The 18,089-nt window shown below is 38.5% G+C and overlaps 1 protein-coding gene across 1 annotated transcript; it reads left to right on the forward strand.

Annotated features, from left to right (window-relative positions):
* Positions 1-234: 234 nt before the first annotated feature.
* On the forward strand, positions 235-17,780 carry LOC5564699 (transmembrane protease serine 9). The gene is given in 7 exon segments (XM_001648992.2): positions 235-757; positions 15,174-15,321; positions 15,398-15,792; positions 15,852-16,220; positions 16,400-16,571; positions 16,629-17,023; positions 17,289-17,780. Coding segments are annotated over 7 exon segments (1,950 nt in total). The 5' UTR covers positions 235-685; the 3' UTR covers positions 17,688-17,780.
* Positions 17,781-18,089: the final 309 nt, after the last annotated feature.

An 18,089-nucleotide genomic window follows, 5' to 3' on the forward strand; every position in this document is an offset into this window, starting at 1 on the left:
GTTAAACGCAGACCAACTTACCAAATTTGTATACTCGATCGCAAAAACAAAGATATCTAAGAATTTACAACATGCGGGCACATGACATTAACGCACAAACCCCTGTAGAACCCACACTCGGCCCTCGAACCATATCTTGGGGACCACTGCCGTAAGCCATGACAGAGTGCTTAATCGAAGCAGATGAGCAAGCCCAATGACGGCGACGGGACGCTACTCTCTGCCGGGGCGGTTTACTTTCTTTCCATGGTCACCGCGCGCGCCTCACACTCTTCTACCAGTAGTGCCAATAGTGATAGCAGCAGCGACAGCAAATTGTCATCGCGGCTCATCGCGTTCAGAATCTCCCGTCACGGTTTAGTAGTGGTTAACTTTGCGCCGAGATTAGATCGACGTATGTTTAGGGCGTATGACGAAAAAGAAGAGCCCTTGGAGTCCTGGCTTCGCGTTCTGAACTTTTGCAACAGCTGAATCGGGTCGAAGCGTCTTTCAGACAGGCGGTTAATATTCAGGACAAGTGACTGCCACACAAATGGCAAGCATACCCAACGGATTTAAATTCAACTAGTCGGCACACCAGTGAAAGTGATCGAGCTGATATTGACAAGTTTCTGTTCAATAGCAGATCGAATAAATTTCAGCAAAGCGTGAATTAGTGCTAACAGCAAGTGATAATTGAAAGAAAATGGAACGATATTTCAGCCTGCTGACTCAGTTGCTGACCGTGTGTGTTCTAATTGGGCTGATAAATTGTCATGTAAGTCGAACAATCAAACGAATGATACTTTCTAAACGCCCAAAAAATGGTGTAAACCTGTTCGGTTCATGAACTTTAGATTTCATCAGATTCGATGGTGGTCGATCCTCCGGTGACACAAATGAACATAATGCAACAAAATTAGCAAAACTGGTTTGGGGGATTGAACCGGCATTTAGTATTGGCAAAAATTTAATGTATTCAAACGAAACTGTAGCTCTATCATCGGATTATATCGAAGAAAATCACCCAATAAATGATGATTACTTCATTCCAATCAGTAGTGATGTCTTAACGAGGAATGCTTCCAATCATATGAGTGATTATATGAACAATAAAGCTCAGCATAATGACTTTTCTGATTCTGTAGGTATAGATTATAATATTTGTTGCCACGAAAGCAATATACGTATTAAGCATATATTTTCCCACTGGTTTGTGGAACTGGTTTTACATCCAATGGAAAAAGTACGCTACAGGATAACAAACTACCCAAGTAAAGCGATAAAAATATCAAAACAGAGAACTCTAATGTTCTAATGAAATCAAATTGTAAATATGTTTGCTATCAGTGAAAGCAAATTGAAAACTATTTCTATTATGATTGAGAGCATGATTGGGCATTTTATTATTTAAAAGCGAAACGAATCAGCAATAAGATAAAGGCTTCGTTTTTAGTTGTTCCTATGACCGAAGTTATTCCGGTGTCCTCCTGGGTCAGGTCGGGTAAAAAATGGATCAACACCTTTTCTGAACAGTTCAACCATAGTAAATAGCGTTTATATCCCTCTAATTTAACAGAAAACGGAAATTATGTATCCTCGGCTAATATTGCGGGGCAACCGATTGCGTTCAAAGTCACCTTATGGTCCTCTGGAGGATCCGGACCATCCGCAAAAATGGACATTTCTTGAAAATTGAGCATAAGAGCTGGGATTTTTTCCAAACGACTTGCAGTGAAGAGCTTAAAATTAGTTATTGTGAAAACTTAAAATCCCACCTCCTCACTGGAGGTGAATATGACAATCTTACTGTTATTGGAATTGTTAAATTGAAAAGATAGGAGGTTTTATGCCTGTTGGAGGAAGGATAAGTATGGAGAATGTTCTACTCCAGCGGGCTTTTCCCTGCTCCGGTAAAAAAATGTATTATCTCGATTGGCTATTTCTTGATTCTCCGGAAGATCCGGAACATTCGTAAAAGTGGACATATCCTAAAAATTGACATAGAGAGCCGAATTTTTCAAACGGCTTGCAGTGAGCTTCAAATTAGTATACTACCGTTGCCTTGGCATGATCTCGAATGAACATTTCTCGGTCCTCTGGAAAATCCGGAACCTCCGTAAAAATAAACATAGGGTAGACAGGTATAATACGCCCCCCTTAAGGAAATACTGCTCTATCGCAGTAGCAAACGCATTATTTTCATAGCTTTTGGTATCGAAGTGTTATATACTTAGTTGGTCATGCTCTGCATGCAACTTTCTCTTGCCAGGTAGCTTCTAAAATGAGTACAAGACGTTTTCTGTAAATGGTCCAAATCTTGACATTTCAAAACAAACCGGGCAATATGCCCCTCCTGTAGAAAAAGTCTGCAGTGCTGTAGAAATGTTTCCAAGCAGAGTTCCACCACTTGCTAAGCTTTAAAGGGCCCATTAGCAGTCGTCTTCCGGTAAAAGTTTTTGCAATAAGTACAATAATAAAGAATGGGCTTCATTTATAACGAGGCTTGCTTATCGGACCCAAAATTTTGCGCCAAAAAGCTGATTTTCGATATTTTTGGTTTTTCTATTGATTTTGTATACTTCTCAAAGATCTAATATGTGCAACATCATTTTTTCGCGGATAATTAAGATATGTAATCATATTTACGTGTTCAAGATTCATTCCCGTGAAAATGAAGTGGGGCGTATTGCCCGGTTGAGGCGCATTATCCCGATTTACCCTACACAGTACGAACAAAACCTGTAAAATTATAGCGAATTGAATGTAACAAAAGGGATCATATATGATAGATATTTATGTGGGATCTTAAAATTACACCCGATTCTGTTTTGCACGGTTTTTTTTTTAACACGGCCGTACAAAAAAAAAGTTTCCATACATTTTTTTTCTGGCAAAACCTTATTTTTGCATGAAACGTCGAGAAATAGTGTTACTTTTTTTTGCACGGTTTTTGAAATTTTGAACTGAAAACTTTTTTTGCACGGTACGCATCCCCCGTGCAAAAACAGAATCGGGTGTAGGGGGAGATCCCCCAGTACCGGACAACACCCAATACCGGACAAAGTCGTAACATTGAGAAATCATGGTACAATCAAGATGGTGTATTAGTAGAAAAGGAAGCTATTATGGAGACTAATGTTTGCATAGAATAACACATCCTTGAAATATGCATGCCTTCTTAAAAAAGTACAAAAGTTTGAAAATCTTAAAAAAAATGACGTATCGCCCTAATTTTTAGCCTATTTAGTAATTATTTTGAATATGAAAAAATACTTTGGATCACGCAAGTATGTTCGAACATAATCCTAATTTGAAAATATGAATGTATTTTGTACCATAATTGAACTAAATATGGACAAATTACAATTTTGGTTAAGCACCTTCTGTCCCCCAGTTTCGGACAGCTTGATTTGTTATATTATATCTTTGTAATTATTGCACCAGTGTCTCAAAATACATCCATTTTTTATGGATTCCGTCGATCATGGTATCAAACATGCAATAAAATTAATAAAAATTAACATTCAGAACAACGTCGTAAAATGTGCTATTTTTCATCATATAAGAAAGAGGTTTTTGATGGACATCTTGCAAACTGATAATTATTCAAATTGTTCTTGCAAATGTTGCAAATGCATTGAATTTGCAATTATATACTATTCCCATAGTAAACACATTCAATGATGTTCAAATTTACAGAATTCGAGTCATTTTCAGATCGTGTCCGGTATTGGGTGCCACCTTTCAAGATCGATCAATTTGGTACTAAAATACATCATCAAAATGCAATGTCAAAATTCATATTTATATTTTCGAATTTATTTTTGTACACTATAAAAATGATAATATTTATCATAATTACCCACATAAAACGCACATAAAACCAATATATTTCGAACTATGTATTTAGTGGCTTAAGTGTCCGGTACTGGGGGATCTCCCCCTACATTGCTGCTGGTTTGAAAATGAGCTACCGAACTAGAAGCATATACCGTCAAACGGGGCTTCTATTGACATTATTTTCACATTCTTTAACTTTGAGGATTTGTAACTCTTAGAATTATGGATAGATGTTGATAATTTTTGCCTATATTTAAGTTGTATATTTACGTCACAAATGTGCAAAATATGAGGCAAATCCATCAAGAAATAACAAAATGCTTGAATAGCAAAAAAAGTGTGTCCTTCAAGACAAAAAAGGGGCTACTTAGGACATTTTCACAATTTGCTAATGAAATGGTTTTTCCTTATAACTTTCAAACTGATTCAATAGATTGTCGTCCACTGTAATGTTATGGAACGTTTTTCATTGATAAACTTAGTGCAGAAAATTGCAAAGCTAGAATCAATTACACATAGAAGTAAGTTTGCTTTGGTAATATGCTTTTAGCTTCTTAGTTTAGAGCTGGCTTAAGAGTAGTTTAATTTAGGCATTTGAAGGATGCAACTGTTCTGTACTACAAATTCATGTAAAATATGACGAAAAATAGTTTTTTTTAGAGATTATGTTGTGAATTTGGCATTGGTAGGTATTGAAATATATGTGTTTTATGTCTATTCACTTTTACAAACATTTATTTTATTTTTTTTTTATGTTGTAAAATACACAAACCAAAACATTATAAAAAAAAAAAGTCGCAAAAATAAGACCTTTGATCAATTATTTTAATAAAACAACAATTTTAAGCAAAACAAATCACAAGATGTTCATGAAACATGACGATTCGATAGTTTTGTGATGCTCCCAATAAGTTTCCAAGACATGGGTAAAATTCAAACAATGTTTGTATAGCCAATGTTTTATACCTTGTGAATAAAAAAAAAGTTCTATTTGGGACTCGAACTCGCAACCTCTGGGGCGATTGCTACACGCCTGAGGTCTCTCGCGGCTGTCATGCCGTATTAGTAGAGGGTGATGAGAGATGAACATGTTCTACCTAAGATGACTGTATCGTAGAATCGCTTCGACGGTTGGTGGTTTAATCGAGAAGTGATTGAAAGAACAGTCAATAATGCGGAGCCCCCTCTCAGCCACCTGACTATTGAGCGGTCAAAGCCTGACTAGGTTTGTTTTGTGGCAGATCCATATAAACTTGTAGCGGATTTAACTGAAATATAGTAGGAAGGGCGCTGATTGGATGACAGATGATCAGATTTGCTTCAGCTGTTAGCTAATGCTTGTAATGTTCAAATGCCTTCCACAATTTTCCGTCCATGTCAAAATTGCGTGCTGCTTAATATACAAAAATTTTTAATGTGATACAATGAGCCTATGCATGGTATAAAACGTTTGACTTTTACTGTGCGCCCTGTTTTCAAGTTGGCCGTGAGAGAAAGCGAGACAGCACCAACACACGGCGCACATAAAAGTCATGAGAACAAAAGAATTTAAAGCACGTACAGAGACTCATATAAATGGTTTTGCAATTTTGGGCGTAGGTAAGAAAAGGGGGTGTGGTAGGGGGGTTTTTGAGTCCGACATGTACAAGTAAATTTGTATGGTTTGGCGCCGTCCACAATTAATATAACGCTCTAAGGGGAGAGTGGGAGTAGGCTCGAGCGTTACGGTGCATACAAAAAATATATATTGTTTATACAAAAAGCGTTACAGAAGGGTTGAAAGAGGCAATTGAAAATCTCCAATTTTAGCGTTACGTAATAAATGGACACTGCCTTATTTCGTGTGAAGCTCAAATAATATTTACCTATATTCAACCAAGCACTAGCGTAAAAACAAACTAGAGTGTTATGTTGAAAATTGTCCATGAAAACTTTATAAGCCTGCTCAATTCGTGTAATAGATCCCTTGAAAAACCCTTTATTTTTTACAGCATATAATCTTTTTTTTTTTTTTTGAAAAAACACATCATCAAAAAGATTTCCATTTTATTAACATCAATTTGATTATGAATTTCGGGAAATCTCATTTCCGGGATTGGTAACTCTAACTCTATGTGACTGGAATACTATGGGGGTTGACGGGTGACCAGCCCTGTCTTCGTAAAATTTGAGCTACTTAGTCGTTTTTTTTTGGGGGGGGGGCGTAACTATAGAGAGGGCGCTACAACTCCTAGGCCTTTACGACATCGTTTATAATGTCCAATTTCAGATCAAGAAACATGAAGCTTTGTCAAACAGACAAAATATATAATTTCAATTTTTTTTTATTTGTCTAGCGCATCGTGCCTACAAGGACAGGTACAGGTTTTATCTCTTAATTTTATATGGTAAATTGCAATACAATATTTGTTCAATCAAAAATTCAATCAAATCGATGCGTTGTAACATACTTGTTTACCTTACCGGTTAGGGTAAGGCATTGGCGGCTGGAGACGTCTACATTTGACTTGGTCCATGGCTACCGGTCCTTAGCCACGCATTCTACGAAGAATACGCAAATGATCCTCAACTTGATCGGCCCATCTTGCTCGCTGCGCACCACATCGTCTTGTGCCGGTCGGATTATTTTCGAGAACCATTTTCACCTGGTTGCTATACGATATTCTGTTGACATGCCCGCTCACCATAACCTCCCAATTTTCTCTATGTTCTTCCAGCAGTTGGTGCAATACATGGTTTATTCACCTATAGGACGTCTTCTATCTGCACTCCGCGGTAGATGGTCTGCAAAACCTTCCATTCGAAAACACGAAGTGCGCGTTGGTCCTCTGTACGTAGGGTCTATTGATGAGTACCGGTCTAATCAGCGTCTTGTAGATGGTTAACTTTGTGGCGAACTTTACTCGATCGAAGAGTTTTGTTGAGTTCAAAGTAGGCACGAGTAGCAAACGACATTTGTTTAATGATGTGTGGATATATTGTACTTCCGGCATTTCTGCTACACCAGCCGAATAATGAATATCTGATCCAGTGCCCTTGTTGTTTTTTAACCTACCAATCTCCCTTTTGATTAAAGTTATACTGGGTTAAGTCACAGCTGTAAACATTTTTTTAAATTCAAATACCATTCCGATATCTAATCATACTAATTTTCATGACCTTATCACTTCTTTATAAATTTTCTACAAACAATTACCGGAACATGGTAGAGTGCTCACCCGGAAGACCTCATAAATTTCTATAAAAAAAACATTTTCTCTGTTCTAGAGTATGGCTCTTTCTGTTTTTTCTCAGCAGCAAACTGCCACCTTATCAAATTGGAATGAATTCAATATCGTTGTTTGCGTATCTCCTTAGGATGTATGCACTCGACATATAATGCGAGCCTGGAGGTACTGGCAGGGGTTTTACCGCTACAGAACTGATTCTGGGAGCTCTCGCTAAGAATACTTATTAAGTGTGGAGTGAGCAACACACTCGTCATCGAAAACTTGGAAGAATTGCTCAAACTGATCACTTAGTCGAAATTATGAGAGTTTATCTCTACTACATGTCATCTGACATTAGCTTCCCATGTTTTGACCGCCCATTTTAAAACCTCCTTTAACGCTTCACCAATGACAGTTCCTCTGTTGAATACGATCTGACCATGAAACAAGCTATTCATGGAATTAGCATAGCTTAGCTTAGACTGACTACACATATCAATGGCTGCTATTCCGTGATTGACCGAAGTCAGTGAAAATGCACAAAGAATCAACTAGAAGTTCGGCTGGGACAAAGTTTGTTGAAAAATCACATTTACGTCTCACCGTTGTAACGATCAAAGGTGCAGTCATACATATTTTATAGATTAGAAATAGTAGCATGAAACGAGCTCACCAATTGATCCGTCATCTTTGAGCAGCAACAATCCACTTTCAGCTTCACTCGTTTGCTCGGCTATATAAAAGCACTCAGATAAAATAGGCGCGCGACCCGAGAGGGAAAACAACTGACGATTGCTCAGGCTTTCTTGACGCACTGCCCAGGAGCAAGCGTCAACGTTGAAAGATCAAAAAGAACTAATCGAACGCGGCACTTTTTCACTTTACTCGACCGATGTGCGACATGTTTGATCTTACCCTCATCGCCGGCCCCCGCAGGAGCAAGCGTCAAGGTCGAAGGATCAAACACAACTCCATGAAACAAGCTATTCATGGAAATCCAGATAAACTTCGATGTATAACTATTCCACGTATTTTCAACGCAAAATTCCAGAATGTCGATTCCTACAGGAGATATTTCACTGTCGGGTCCCGTATCAATGGATCCACTGGCTTCGGTGTCTTCACTGAAAAATAAGAGAGCAGATGTGTGCACTGGTCGAAAGATCATATAAGATTACCTTTGTATGGGTCCCCTCACATTGCTTAATTTATGGCAATGAGAAGGCGGACTCTCTCGCAAAGGTGGGCACTGAAGAAGGTGAGATATATGAAAGAAGAATTTCACACGATGAATTGTTCCATTTAGTACGTCAAAGTTCTCTTCACGGTTGGCAAAGCGATTGGCTTAATGGTCAACTGGGACGGTGGTTACATTCCATAATTCCTAGAGTTTTCCTTGCGAGCGTGGTGGAAAGGTTTGAATGTAAGTCGAGATTTCATTCGCGTGATGCCAAGACTTATGTCCAACCATTACTCACTAGATGCACATTTGTAGAGGCTTAACCTCACGCTGAGCAATATTTGTAATAGGTGTTGTTATGGTTATAATGACATCGATCACGTAGTTTGGAAACTTTTGGATACCCTTGCGGTCCGAGGTAGACAACCCTATGTTCCTGTTAGAGATGTGTTGAGCAACCGCGATTTCGTAGCTCGGAAATCAAAATAATTTTATTTTTGGCTTATGCCTTGACTCATAACACGCATATAAGAAAAGTTTTTTATGACTTTTGAAACTTTTTTGTATTTTAAAAAAATTGTTTGAAAAATTGCATTCTTATATAACCTACAAATGCCTGGGGTTCATTTAACGTGTAATATAAAAAATCGTACCTTTTATATTTTTTACGATCAACCTATCACAAAAGAAGAGCCTGGTGGTATTAATATAATTTCAAACCTGTTTTTCCGTTAGTTACACGGAAAATAAAATACGCTCCGGAAAAAAATTAAAAATTAATGTTTTTAAAAGCACCGTAAAAATTTAAATTTTTATTATTTCCAAAAATCAACAACTAGAAAACGCTTCAAAAAAAATGGAAAAAGCTAGGGATGTTCAAAAATAAAAATTATAAAAATCAAAAACCAAAATTTAAAAATTTGCAAATAAAAATAAATAATTGCCCAAAACGTGTTTAGAACGATTTTTGATTACGAAAAATAATACTTAAATCGAAAATAAAAATTTGGGTATTAGAGGGTTAATTCTCTTGTGTTCTCTTCTCCAGTTTTTTTTCTGTATTTTTATTTATTTATTTATTTACACCGTCTTCAGTTAAACTGTACAGACTGTATTAACTTAATTGTCGTTTGTCTTAAACTAAACTTCGATGCAATAAAAAGGATAATTTACGTTCAATAGCCTACACAGAATACAATGAAATGATATATTCTCACGCATCTACTTTTACAGGCAGTGCAAAGGCAGCTCATCATGTCAATGTCTGTGGAGCACTTTTTGCAAAACGTATCCATCATAGTTGAGGATTCACTTTTTGCTTCGCTAATATCACGTTCAAGTTTTCGACGATTTTCGTGCTCTTAATACGTCCAACCGTTACTTTCCTTAAGCACAATGGTTATACACAGCGATACTAAGCAACGGAAACTAAATTTATTGTTTAATATGTACAAATTCACGGAGAAAACATAATGCAAAGACGGAGCGCTAAAAACTTTACACTCAAGCGTACCCAATACACAATACAAATTTTGTCCCCTTTATGTTGGATTGAGGATCCTGGCCATCCGGCAGACAGATACCAACAAGAAATTGGTACCAACGCCATTATTTGCTAATCAAGCTACCACGATCTCCAGGATGAGCTGCAGAAAACCCTAAACCCAATCCTCACCAAACCCTTCCTTTCAAAAATTGTGACCATTAACCTCGAGTTGCCATTAACCTCTAAGTTAATAACTGTGGAAGTGCTCATAAGAACACTAAGCTGAGAAGCAGGCTCTGTCCCATTGGGGACGTAACGCCAGCAAGAAAGAAAAACTTCGAGTTGCCACGAGTGGCTCCATCTAATACTAATTTTTTGTACGAAAAAGTGAATGATTTGTAAATAATACAAAACATGAATTTCTGCTCCGTAAAGTGTCAAACGCAATTGAGTCTCTAATAAATGAACTAGTTAAAACAAATTATACCAATTCAATTATTTTTTCCATGCAATTCTATGATCTTCATGATGGCATTTACGTCCTCACTGGGACAGAGCCTGCTTCTCAGCGTAGTGTTCTTATGAGCACTACCACAGTTATTAACTGAGAGCCAAAGTTAATAAAATATTGAATTACATGCCACAATTAGCGATCAAAAATCAAATGAGATATAAGAGCAACTCCTACTCAGTACGTAATGAGTGAATTAATATTTAATTATCCCTCAGTACCTTGATACAGCTTAACAGCATCTACATGATCTACGTGAGATACGGCTAAATTACTTCAGGGCGTGAATAAAGCTTAGAAATTTCGACTGATGGCTTTCAGGGCGTTAGGATGCACCTGGTCTACTACCTGGTGGATAAGATCAAGTAGTTACAGGGTCTTGATACAGCTCGGAATTTTTAATTGATATCCTCATGGCAATCTGAGTTACGGTCAAATAACTTCAGTGCATGAATACTCGAAAATTTCAAATGATGCCACACAAGGCGCCATGTAGACGTTGTTTACATGGAATAAAGTCGAATAACTCCAGGGCGTTGATACAACTAAGAATTTTCAATAGTTGTCCTTAGAGCATAATGGTGTACCTGATATACTTAGGATGAGGTCAAACTACTCCAGGGTGTTGATACAACTTGGACTTTTTATCAATGTCTACAGGGGGTTGAGAAGCATTTCAGCTACGTAGGATAAGCTCAAATTACTCCAGGGCGTTAATATAGCTTATAATTTTCATCTGATGTCCTACAGGACGTCAAGAGGCGCCAGATCTTCGTGGGATAAGGTCAAATTACTCCGGATTACTGTATTACTCCATTGTTGATACAACTTAATCTATTCAAGATAAATTACTCCAAGGCTTTGATACAGCTTTATTTTTCAATTAATGTCTTCAGGGGTTTGGGATGCATCTGATCTACATAAGTCGAAGTAAAATTACTCCAGGGCGTTGATACAGCTTTGAAATTTTGATTGATGTCATACAGAGCGTTGATGTACATCTGATCTACGTAATATCTGGTCAACTTATTCCAAAGCTGATGTCTTACAGGGCGTTAAGATGCATCTGGTCTACGTAGATTAAATTTAAATTACTCCAGGGCGTTGAGATATCACATAATTTCAATTTGACGTCCTACAGGACATCAAACTGCATCTGATCCATAAGATATAAGATTAAATTATTACAGAGCGTTAATACAGCTTGGAATTCTGAATTGATAGCTAACAGAACATTAAGATGAATCTAATCTTTTTAGGACAAATTGCTGCGATGCTGCGTTGATACAGCTTGAGATTTGATATCATTGTCTTCAGGGGGTTGAGATGCATCTGATCTACGTGAGAAAAGGTCAAATTACTCCAGGGCGTAGATACAACTAGGAAATTTCCTTTGATGTTAGGATAGTCAGCTCATTCCAAGGCTTATAGCTGGGCGTTCAGATGCACCTGGTCTACGTATAACAAAGTCAAATTACTCCAGGGAGTTGATATAGCTTGAAAATGTCTATTGATGTCTTACAAGGCGTTAGGATGCACCTGATCTCGCAATGATGAATCACTCTTCCTAGATTTTTCATGAATCTGGGCGAAAATTGTAAAAAAAATCAGAGAAAAGCTTCATAGTCGTCGACCACGGTAAAAAGAAGCAAGGTATTATACTCCAAAAAATGACATTTGGCAGTGACGTCATTCTTATCGCAAACTCGAACGAGTCCAAAAGAAAGCAAGGCCTGCTCTCCTTTACTATCCTCAAGGCCTCATGCTTGACGATAGGAATGACGACACATGTTTTGATGGAAAATCGTTGTTTACACGTGGGAATAGCCTACCGTGGTCGTCGACTAAGCGCGACTAAGCAGGACGGCAGGGCGACGGGTGACATCTGAAATATGCATGCTTACTTTGATGGACAATGACTACAGATGAGTCACGTGAATTCGCTCTAATTTTAAAATAGACCCCACAATATTGAGCTTTTTGCGCCTTATTGGATTATGTACTGTGCAGAAAATTTCGGCACAGTGAATATTTGCACACCTCACACATCAGTTTGACAGCACGCTTCGATATTTCGGCTTTGTTTTGATTTTGTGCGAATGATTAGCATAAGGGAACATTTACAAATTTCATAACGCCAAAAATGACACCTGCGCGTCTTCATGTAACGCATTTTGTATGAATTTTTCACTAATTTTGTGTGAGCTGTAACATCCGAAAGACCTCAATCCACCAGCAAACAATATTTTCTCAAAGGAAAAACTTCGCAACGGCTGCTGGCTTTTTTTTGCAGTTCGCGCTTTCAAGGACCAGGGAAAAAAACAAGGGAAAAAATCAAAACAAGATTTTCTTTAGCTTTTATGCCATACAAACTGAGTTATTTTCTTGTTATTTTACGTTGTATTTCAAACAAATCAAAAACAAATTTAAACACTTAAACATCATACTTTATTATCAGTGTCTATGACGTAACACTGAAATTGGGATATTTTGACCGTAACGATTTTTGTTGTCCTAAGTGTCGTGTATCAGACTAGACTTCCACCATTGTACACGACACTGAAGACGGCCTTACAGTTGAGGACGAAAAACGCGTTTCTGTTAAAGGATCTCTAATTGGAATTGAATGGGATAGTACTATACTGCCGTGAATCGCAAGTCAGTCCCATCAGCATTTTCGTCAAAATTGGGTTGATTTCAATTTTCAACATAATTTCCAGTGCTCTTTCAGCCGCCCTAATAAAATAATAAGATTTGTTAGGACAAATTAAAAATAAACAGTAAGTGAAATTGTCCCATAATAAAAAGCAACCGCATATCAGTCCCACTACAGATTTTCGCAGCGTGTAACACATTAATGAACCGTGTTTTGATCATTTTTATATTTTTTCCCAGAAAGATGCCGTATTGAAAAACAAATTGTGAAAGTTTAATTATGATTTGACAATCTTCTGGAATTTTTTGAATATTCTTATATGAAACGAGTTGGGAAACTTCAAATCCCATTTTCTCAATACCGTAATCCGGGGTAACATTGATCATTTTTCGAGTCGAGTCTAGTACACGACACTGAAGACGGCCTTACAGTTGAGGTCGAAATACGCGTATCTGTCAAAGGATACAAACTCTAGTGGAATTAAATGGTATAGTACTAAATTCGGTTTGTTCATCTACTCATTTTTTTAGTTTTTCTTAAATTTTTCATTTCACAATACAAATGTTACAAGTTTCATATTTTTAAAACAAGTACTGGCATCCACCGCTCCTAACTATGTACTTTATTTTGTTTTTCAAATGATTTAAAAATGTTTAAATAAATGTTTTAAGTGATTTTTTGATTCAGCTGATATGGGGTAACATTGATCACCCAAGTAAACAACGTTCGCTAATATTGGAAATGTCGTTACTTATTAAAATCAGGGCCCCTGAAGCCGAATATGAAGACCAAACTCTTACAAGTCATTTACTTTTTGAGTTATTTCAAAATTAAAAACACCTTGAACCGCGGAATACGCCTAAAAGTAGGCAATTCCCTCAGGAAATTCTACATTCGTAATAATAATTAGTTAATGTTGCCTAATTGAATAAACTTATGAAAGATCTGACAACGGAATCGTTTTCGGCGATGCCATTTTTAGTAAGAACCGCTTTTTCCTTGATCACATCGTCTGCAGAACTCATGTGAGACATGAGTTTTCGGTAGTGCCAGTGAAAATGATAGAAATCATTGTTTCAAAAAGTTGACAAATTTGCGCATGGACTAAACGCAATTTTGGCAAAAACCTTAATTATCATTAGCTTATGAATATACGAAAGAGAGGCACCATTCATGGTTCGAAAATGTTTCATCAATAAATTTTTATTTGAACGTTTAACAAGATGAGTCATCCCGATCAATGTTACCCCGCTGATCAATGTTACCCCGGATTACGGTACCTACTTTTTACAGATGGGTCTGAAATTTTCAGCTCAGCTTAATTTTGCTGCTGATAACTATCAAAAAGATCCTAGTATGTAACGCTTCTAAAACAATTGTACAGTTGTGTAAGAGGATTGTATCATAATTCATTATTCGCATGATAATTTTTCTCAAGGTCAATTATATTCCCATTAAAAATATATGAAGGTAGGATATAATATTTCGACGTTCAGAATAATAACAAAAATTAATGACATTCAGAGATATTTAGAGTGCCGACACCAATAGTAGATTAGCTAAGAACATCAACAAATAAATAAATAAGTGTCCTATAAATGATATCATTTGCATCATTCGAAAGATTTCAACCTCTACAGCAAGGAAAAAAATATAAAACTGGTATATTCAAAAATATTTGTACTGGCATCCTAGTGCAAATTTCAATTTTTAACCTTTTTCCTTGGTGGGTCGCAAGGAATATGCAAGACGGCTAGGTGGGTCACGCACTCAAAAAGTTTGTGAACCTGCTTCTTCTTTTTCTTGGCATTAACGTCCTCACTGGGACAGAGCCGGCGTCTCAGCTTAGTGTTCTTATGAGCACTTCCACTGTTATTAACTGAGAGCATTCCTTGCCAAAAGTTGCCATTTTCGCATTCGTATATCGTGTGGCAGGTACGATGATACTTTATGCCCAGGGAAGTCAAGGAAATTTCCATTACGAAAAGATCCTGGACCGACCGGAAATCGAACCCAGACACCTTCAGCATGGCTTTGCTTTGTAGCCGCGGACTCTAACCACTCGGCTAAGGAAGGCCCCAACTGAACCTAAATGATAGAATATAAGGTTTCAATATTCTTCAAGTATCAAATGTCAAATGCTGATGGTTTTGGTATTATTTGCGAACAGTCTATAAAAAGATCTTTTTCTCACTTCTCGGAGTCACATGAGTCTATTCAGTCTAGCCCCTGCCTTTCCCCACCTTTCTTTTCAACTACAAACTAACTCTTCACCTTTCTTGATCTCTTTGCAACACTTCCTCTTCCAGATCACTTATGAAACCCAAGTCCGTCCCGCTCCGCGGCAGGACCCTAACCAACGTAATCCCTTTCTCGAGTGGCTTGTCAGCTGGATTGGCTCCACTACGACCACCCAAGCCCCACCACTAACTCCACCTTCCGATTGTGATGAGTGCAGTAAGTATCCTCCGGGAATTTCGCTTCAATCGGGAGGAATCAGTACACTAACCCGTTGATCCGTTCGTCTCCCTAGAATGCGGTCGAACCAATCAAGCGACCCGAATCGTTGGCGGCACGGAAACTCGCGTCAACCAATACCCATGGATGGCAATGCTTCAGTACGGTGGAACCTTCTACTGTGGAGGCTCATTGATCACAGATCAGCATGTCGTGACGGCAGCTCACTGCGTCCATGGTTTCAATCCCGCCAAGATATCCGTCATTTTGCTGGATCATGATCGTTCCAGTACAACCGAAGCGCAGACTATTACCTGCAAAGTGGATCGAGTGATCAAACACAATGGGTATAACTCAAACAACTACAACAGTGATATCGCGGTGCTGAAGCTTGATCAGAGGATCAAATTTAGCGATAAGATTCGACCAGTTTGCCTTCCATCGGCGAAGAAATCCTTCACGGGTTATGAAGTATGGTTAGATCTTAGATGAGAAATTGATGTATCACTAAGTGCGCATTTCCATTACAGGGAATCGTGACTGGATGGGGAGCAACGTCGGAAAATGGGCAGATATCTGTTAATCTGCAGGAAGTTGCCGTACCGATAATGTCCAACACGGACTGTAAGAAAACCGGGTATGGACAGAGCCGCATAACTGACAATATGCTGTGTGCTGGGTACCCAGAGGGAAAGAAAGATTCTTGCCAGGGAGACAGTGGGGGTCCACTGCACGTTATCGATACGGAAATGAAATCGGAGAACGTCCATCAACTTGCGGGGATTGTATCGTGGGGAGAGGGATGTGCCAAGCCAAACTACCCTGGAGTATACACCAGGGTGAATCGTTTCCGAACATGGCTTATGACTAATACCGCCGATGCTTGCTACTGTTCGGAATAACTGGATGAATGAAAATAAAACAAGAGGATGGAATTTTGTTGAGTGTCATTTTGTATTGTCCGAAACCGTTTATTGCTTTGCAAATCATCACTCATATTGCTTTTCAAGTAGTTATCGTTAGGCTTCATTGACTCATCGCTTTCGCTTCCGCAACTTGCTTTTCGCTTCATTTCCAGGTAACACCAAATGCGGCTGACGAATTGACAAACGACGAAGATAGTGTCGTTATCACCGCCGAAGGCAATCCAGGTCGTCAAGATAATGCCTTTTTGGAATGGTTAGAAGTACTAACCGGAATTCAACGCCCATCGCCTCCACTGAAGCCAGCTGAAAATTGTACCATGTGTCGTAAGTTCAGTATGATTTTATCTAATTCTGGAATTGACCACTTACCTACAATTTCAGAATGTGGTCGAACCAACACGGTGAAGCGAATCGTTGGAGGAATGGAGACTCGCGTCAATCAGTATCCATGGATGACAATCCTCAAGTACAACAATCGGTTCTACTGTGGCGGTACGCTCATTACCGATCGACACGTAATGACAGCTGCCCATTGTGTTCACGGTTTCAGCCGAACACGGATGAGCGTTACGCTGTTGGATCATGACCAAAGTTTGTCGAATGAGACGGAAACTATAACGGCAAAGGTGGAGCGGATCTACAAACATCCCAAGTACAGCCCTCTGAACTACGATAATGATATTGCTGTTCTACGACTGGATACTGTGCTGCAAATGACCGATAAGCTGAGGCCGGTGTGTCAGCCAACTTCCGGGGAACTGTTCACGGGTTACGATGTGAGTTCAAAAGACGCATATTTTGTTTTATTCTTGGAATGGGTATAGAAACAAAATAGGAAGGGGTATGAATACCCTCGAAGAGCTACTGTCCTCAACGGAAGATGTCGTTGTAATTAATATCACGGCATACACATCACCATCGGCACTGGTTCAATAGTTTCAAGTTCTTTCGAACATGCTACTATGGTGAGCCATCATGCGCAAGCGGTGTTATTCAGGTTATGTATATGATAATATAAATTATTGGCATTATCATTTTCAGGGTATTGTGACTGGTTGGGGAACAACCTCCTCTGGGGGAAGCGTTTCACCAACACTCCAGGAGGTCTCGGTTCCAATCATGTCCAACGATGACTGCAGAAACACCAGCTACAGCGCAGACCAAATCACCGACAACATGATGTGCGCTGGGTATCCCGAGGGAATGAAGGATTCCTGCCAAGGCGACAGTGGTGGCCCCCTGCATGTGATTAGCAAGGAAATGGAGTCGGAAAACATTCATCAGATCGCAGGGGTTGTATCTTGGGGTCAGGGTTGCGCCAAACCGGACTACCCGGGAGTGTATAGCAGAGTGAACCGCTATGAGGATTGGATCAAAAATAATACAATCGACGGGTGTTACTGTGTACAGTGATCAACAATTAGTAACAAATTACAGTGAAATAATCGTTCATTTATTTATTTATTTATTTATATTTTAGTCAGTAGCAATGTGCAATATTTTCAAAACTGAAACGTGCAATAAGATATATAATATCACTTTAAATTTTAACTTAATAAAATGTTTTATAAGTGTTATTATTTTCAATGAATTTAGTCAAAGAACAGAGATGCAGACCTACCGATTGAAGGGGTGTGGCGCAGATACTAATCTTCGGCGAGAGAAATCGTGCAACGTGCTAACGATATTATTTTTATTTTTAAACTTATTCATTTTTGGAAGTATGCTAATTCAAACATATAAGATGATGGCCTTATTTTGTCGGCTGGTTGGATAGTTTGGAGAATAAGGTTTTTGGGTTTTGTTGCCTGCTCAGATCACAATTACACATATGAGTAACGG

The sequence above is a fragment of the Aedes aegypti genome, chromosome 1 (assembly GCF_002204515.2).
Source record: "Aedes aegypti strain LVP_AGWG chromosome 1, AaegL5.0 Primary Assembly, whole genome shotgun sequence".
Lineage (NCBI taxonomy): Eukaryota > Metazoa > Arthropoda > Insecta > Diptera > Culicidae > Aedes > Aedes aegypti.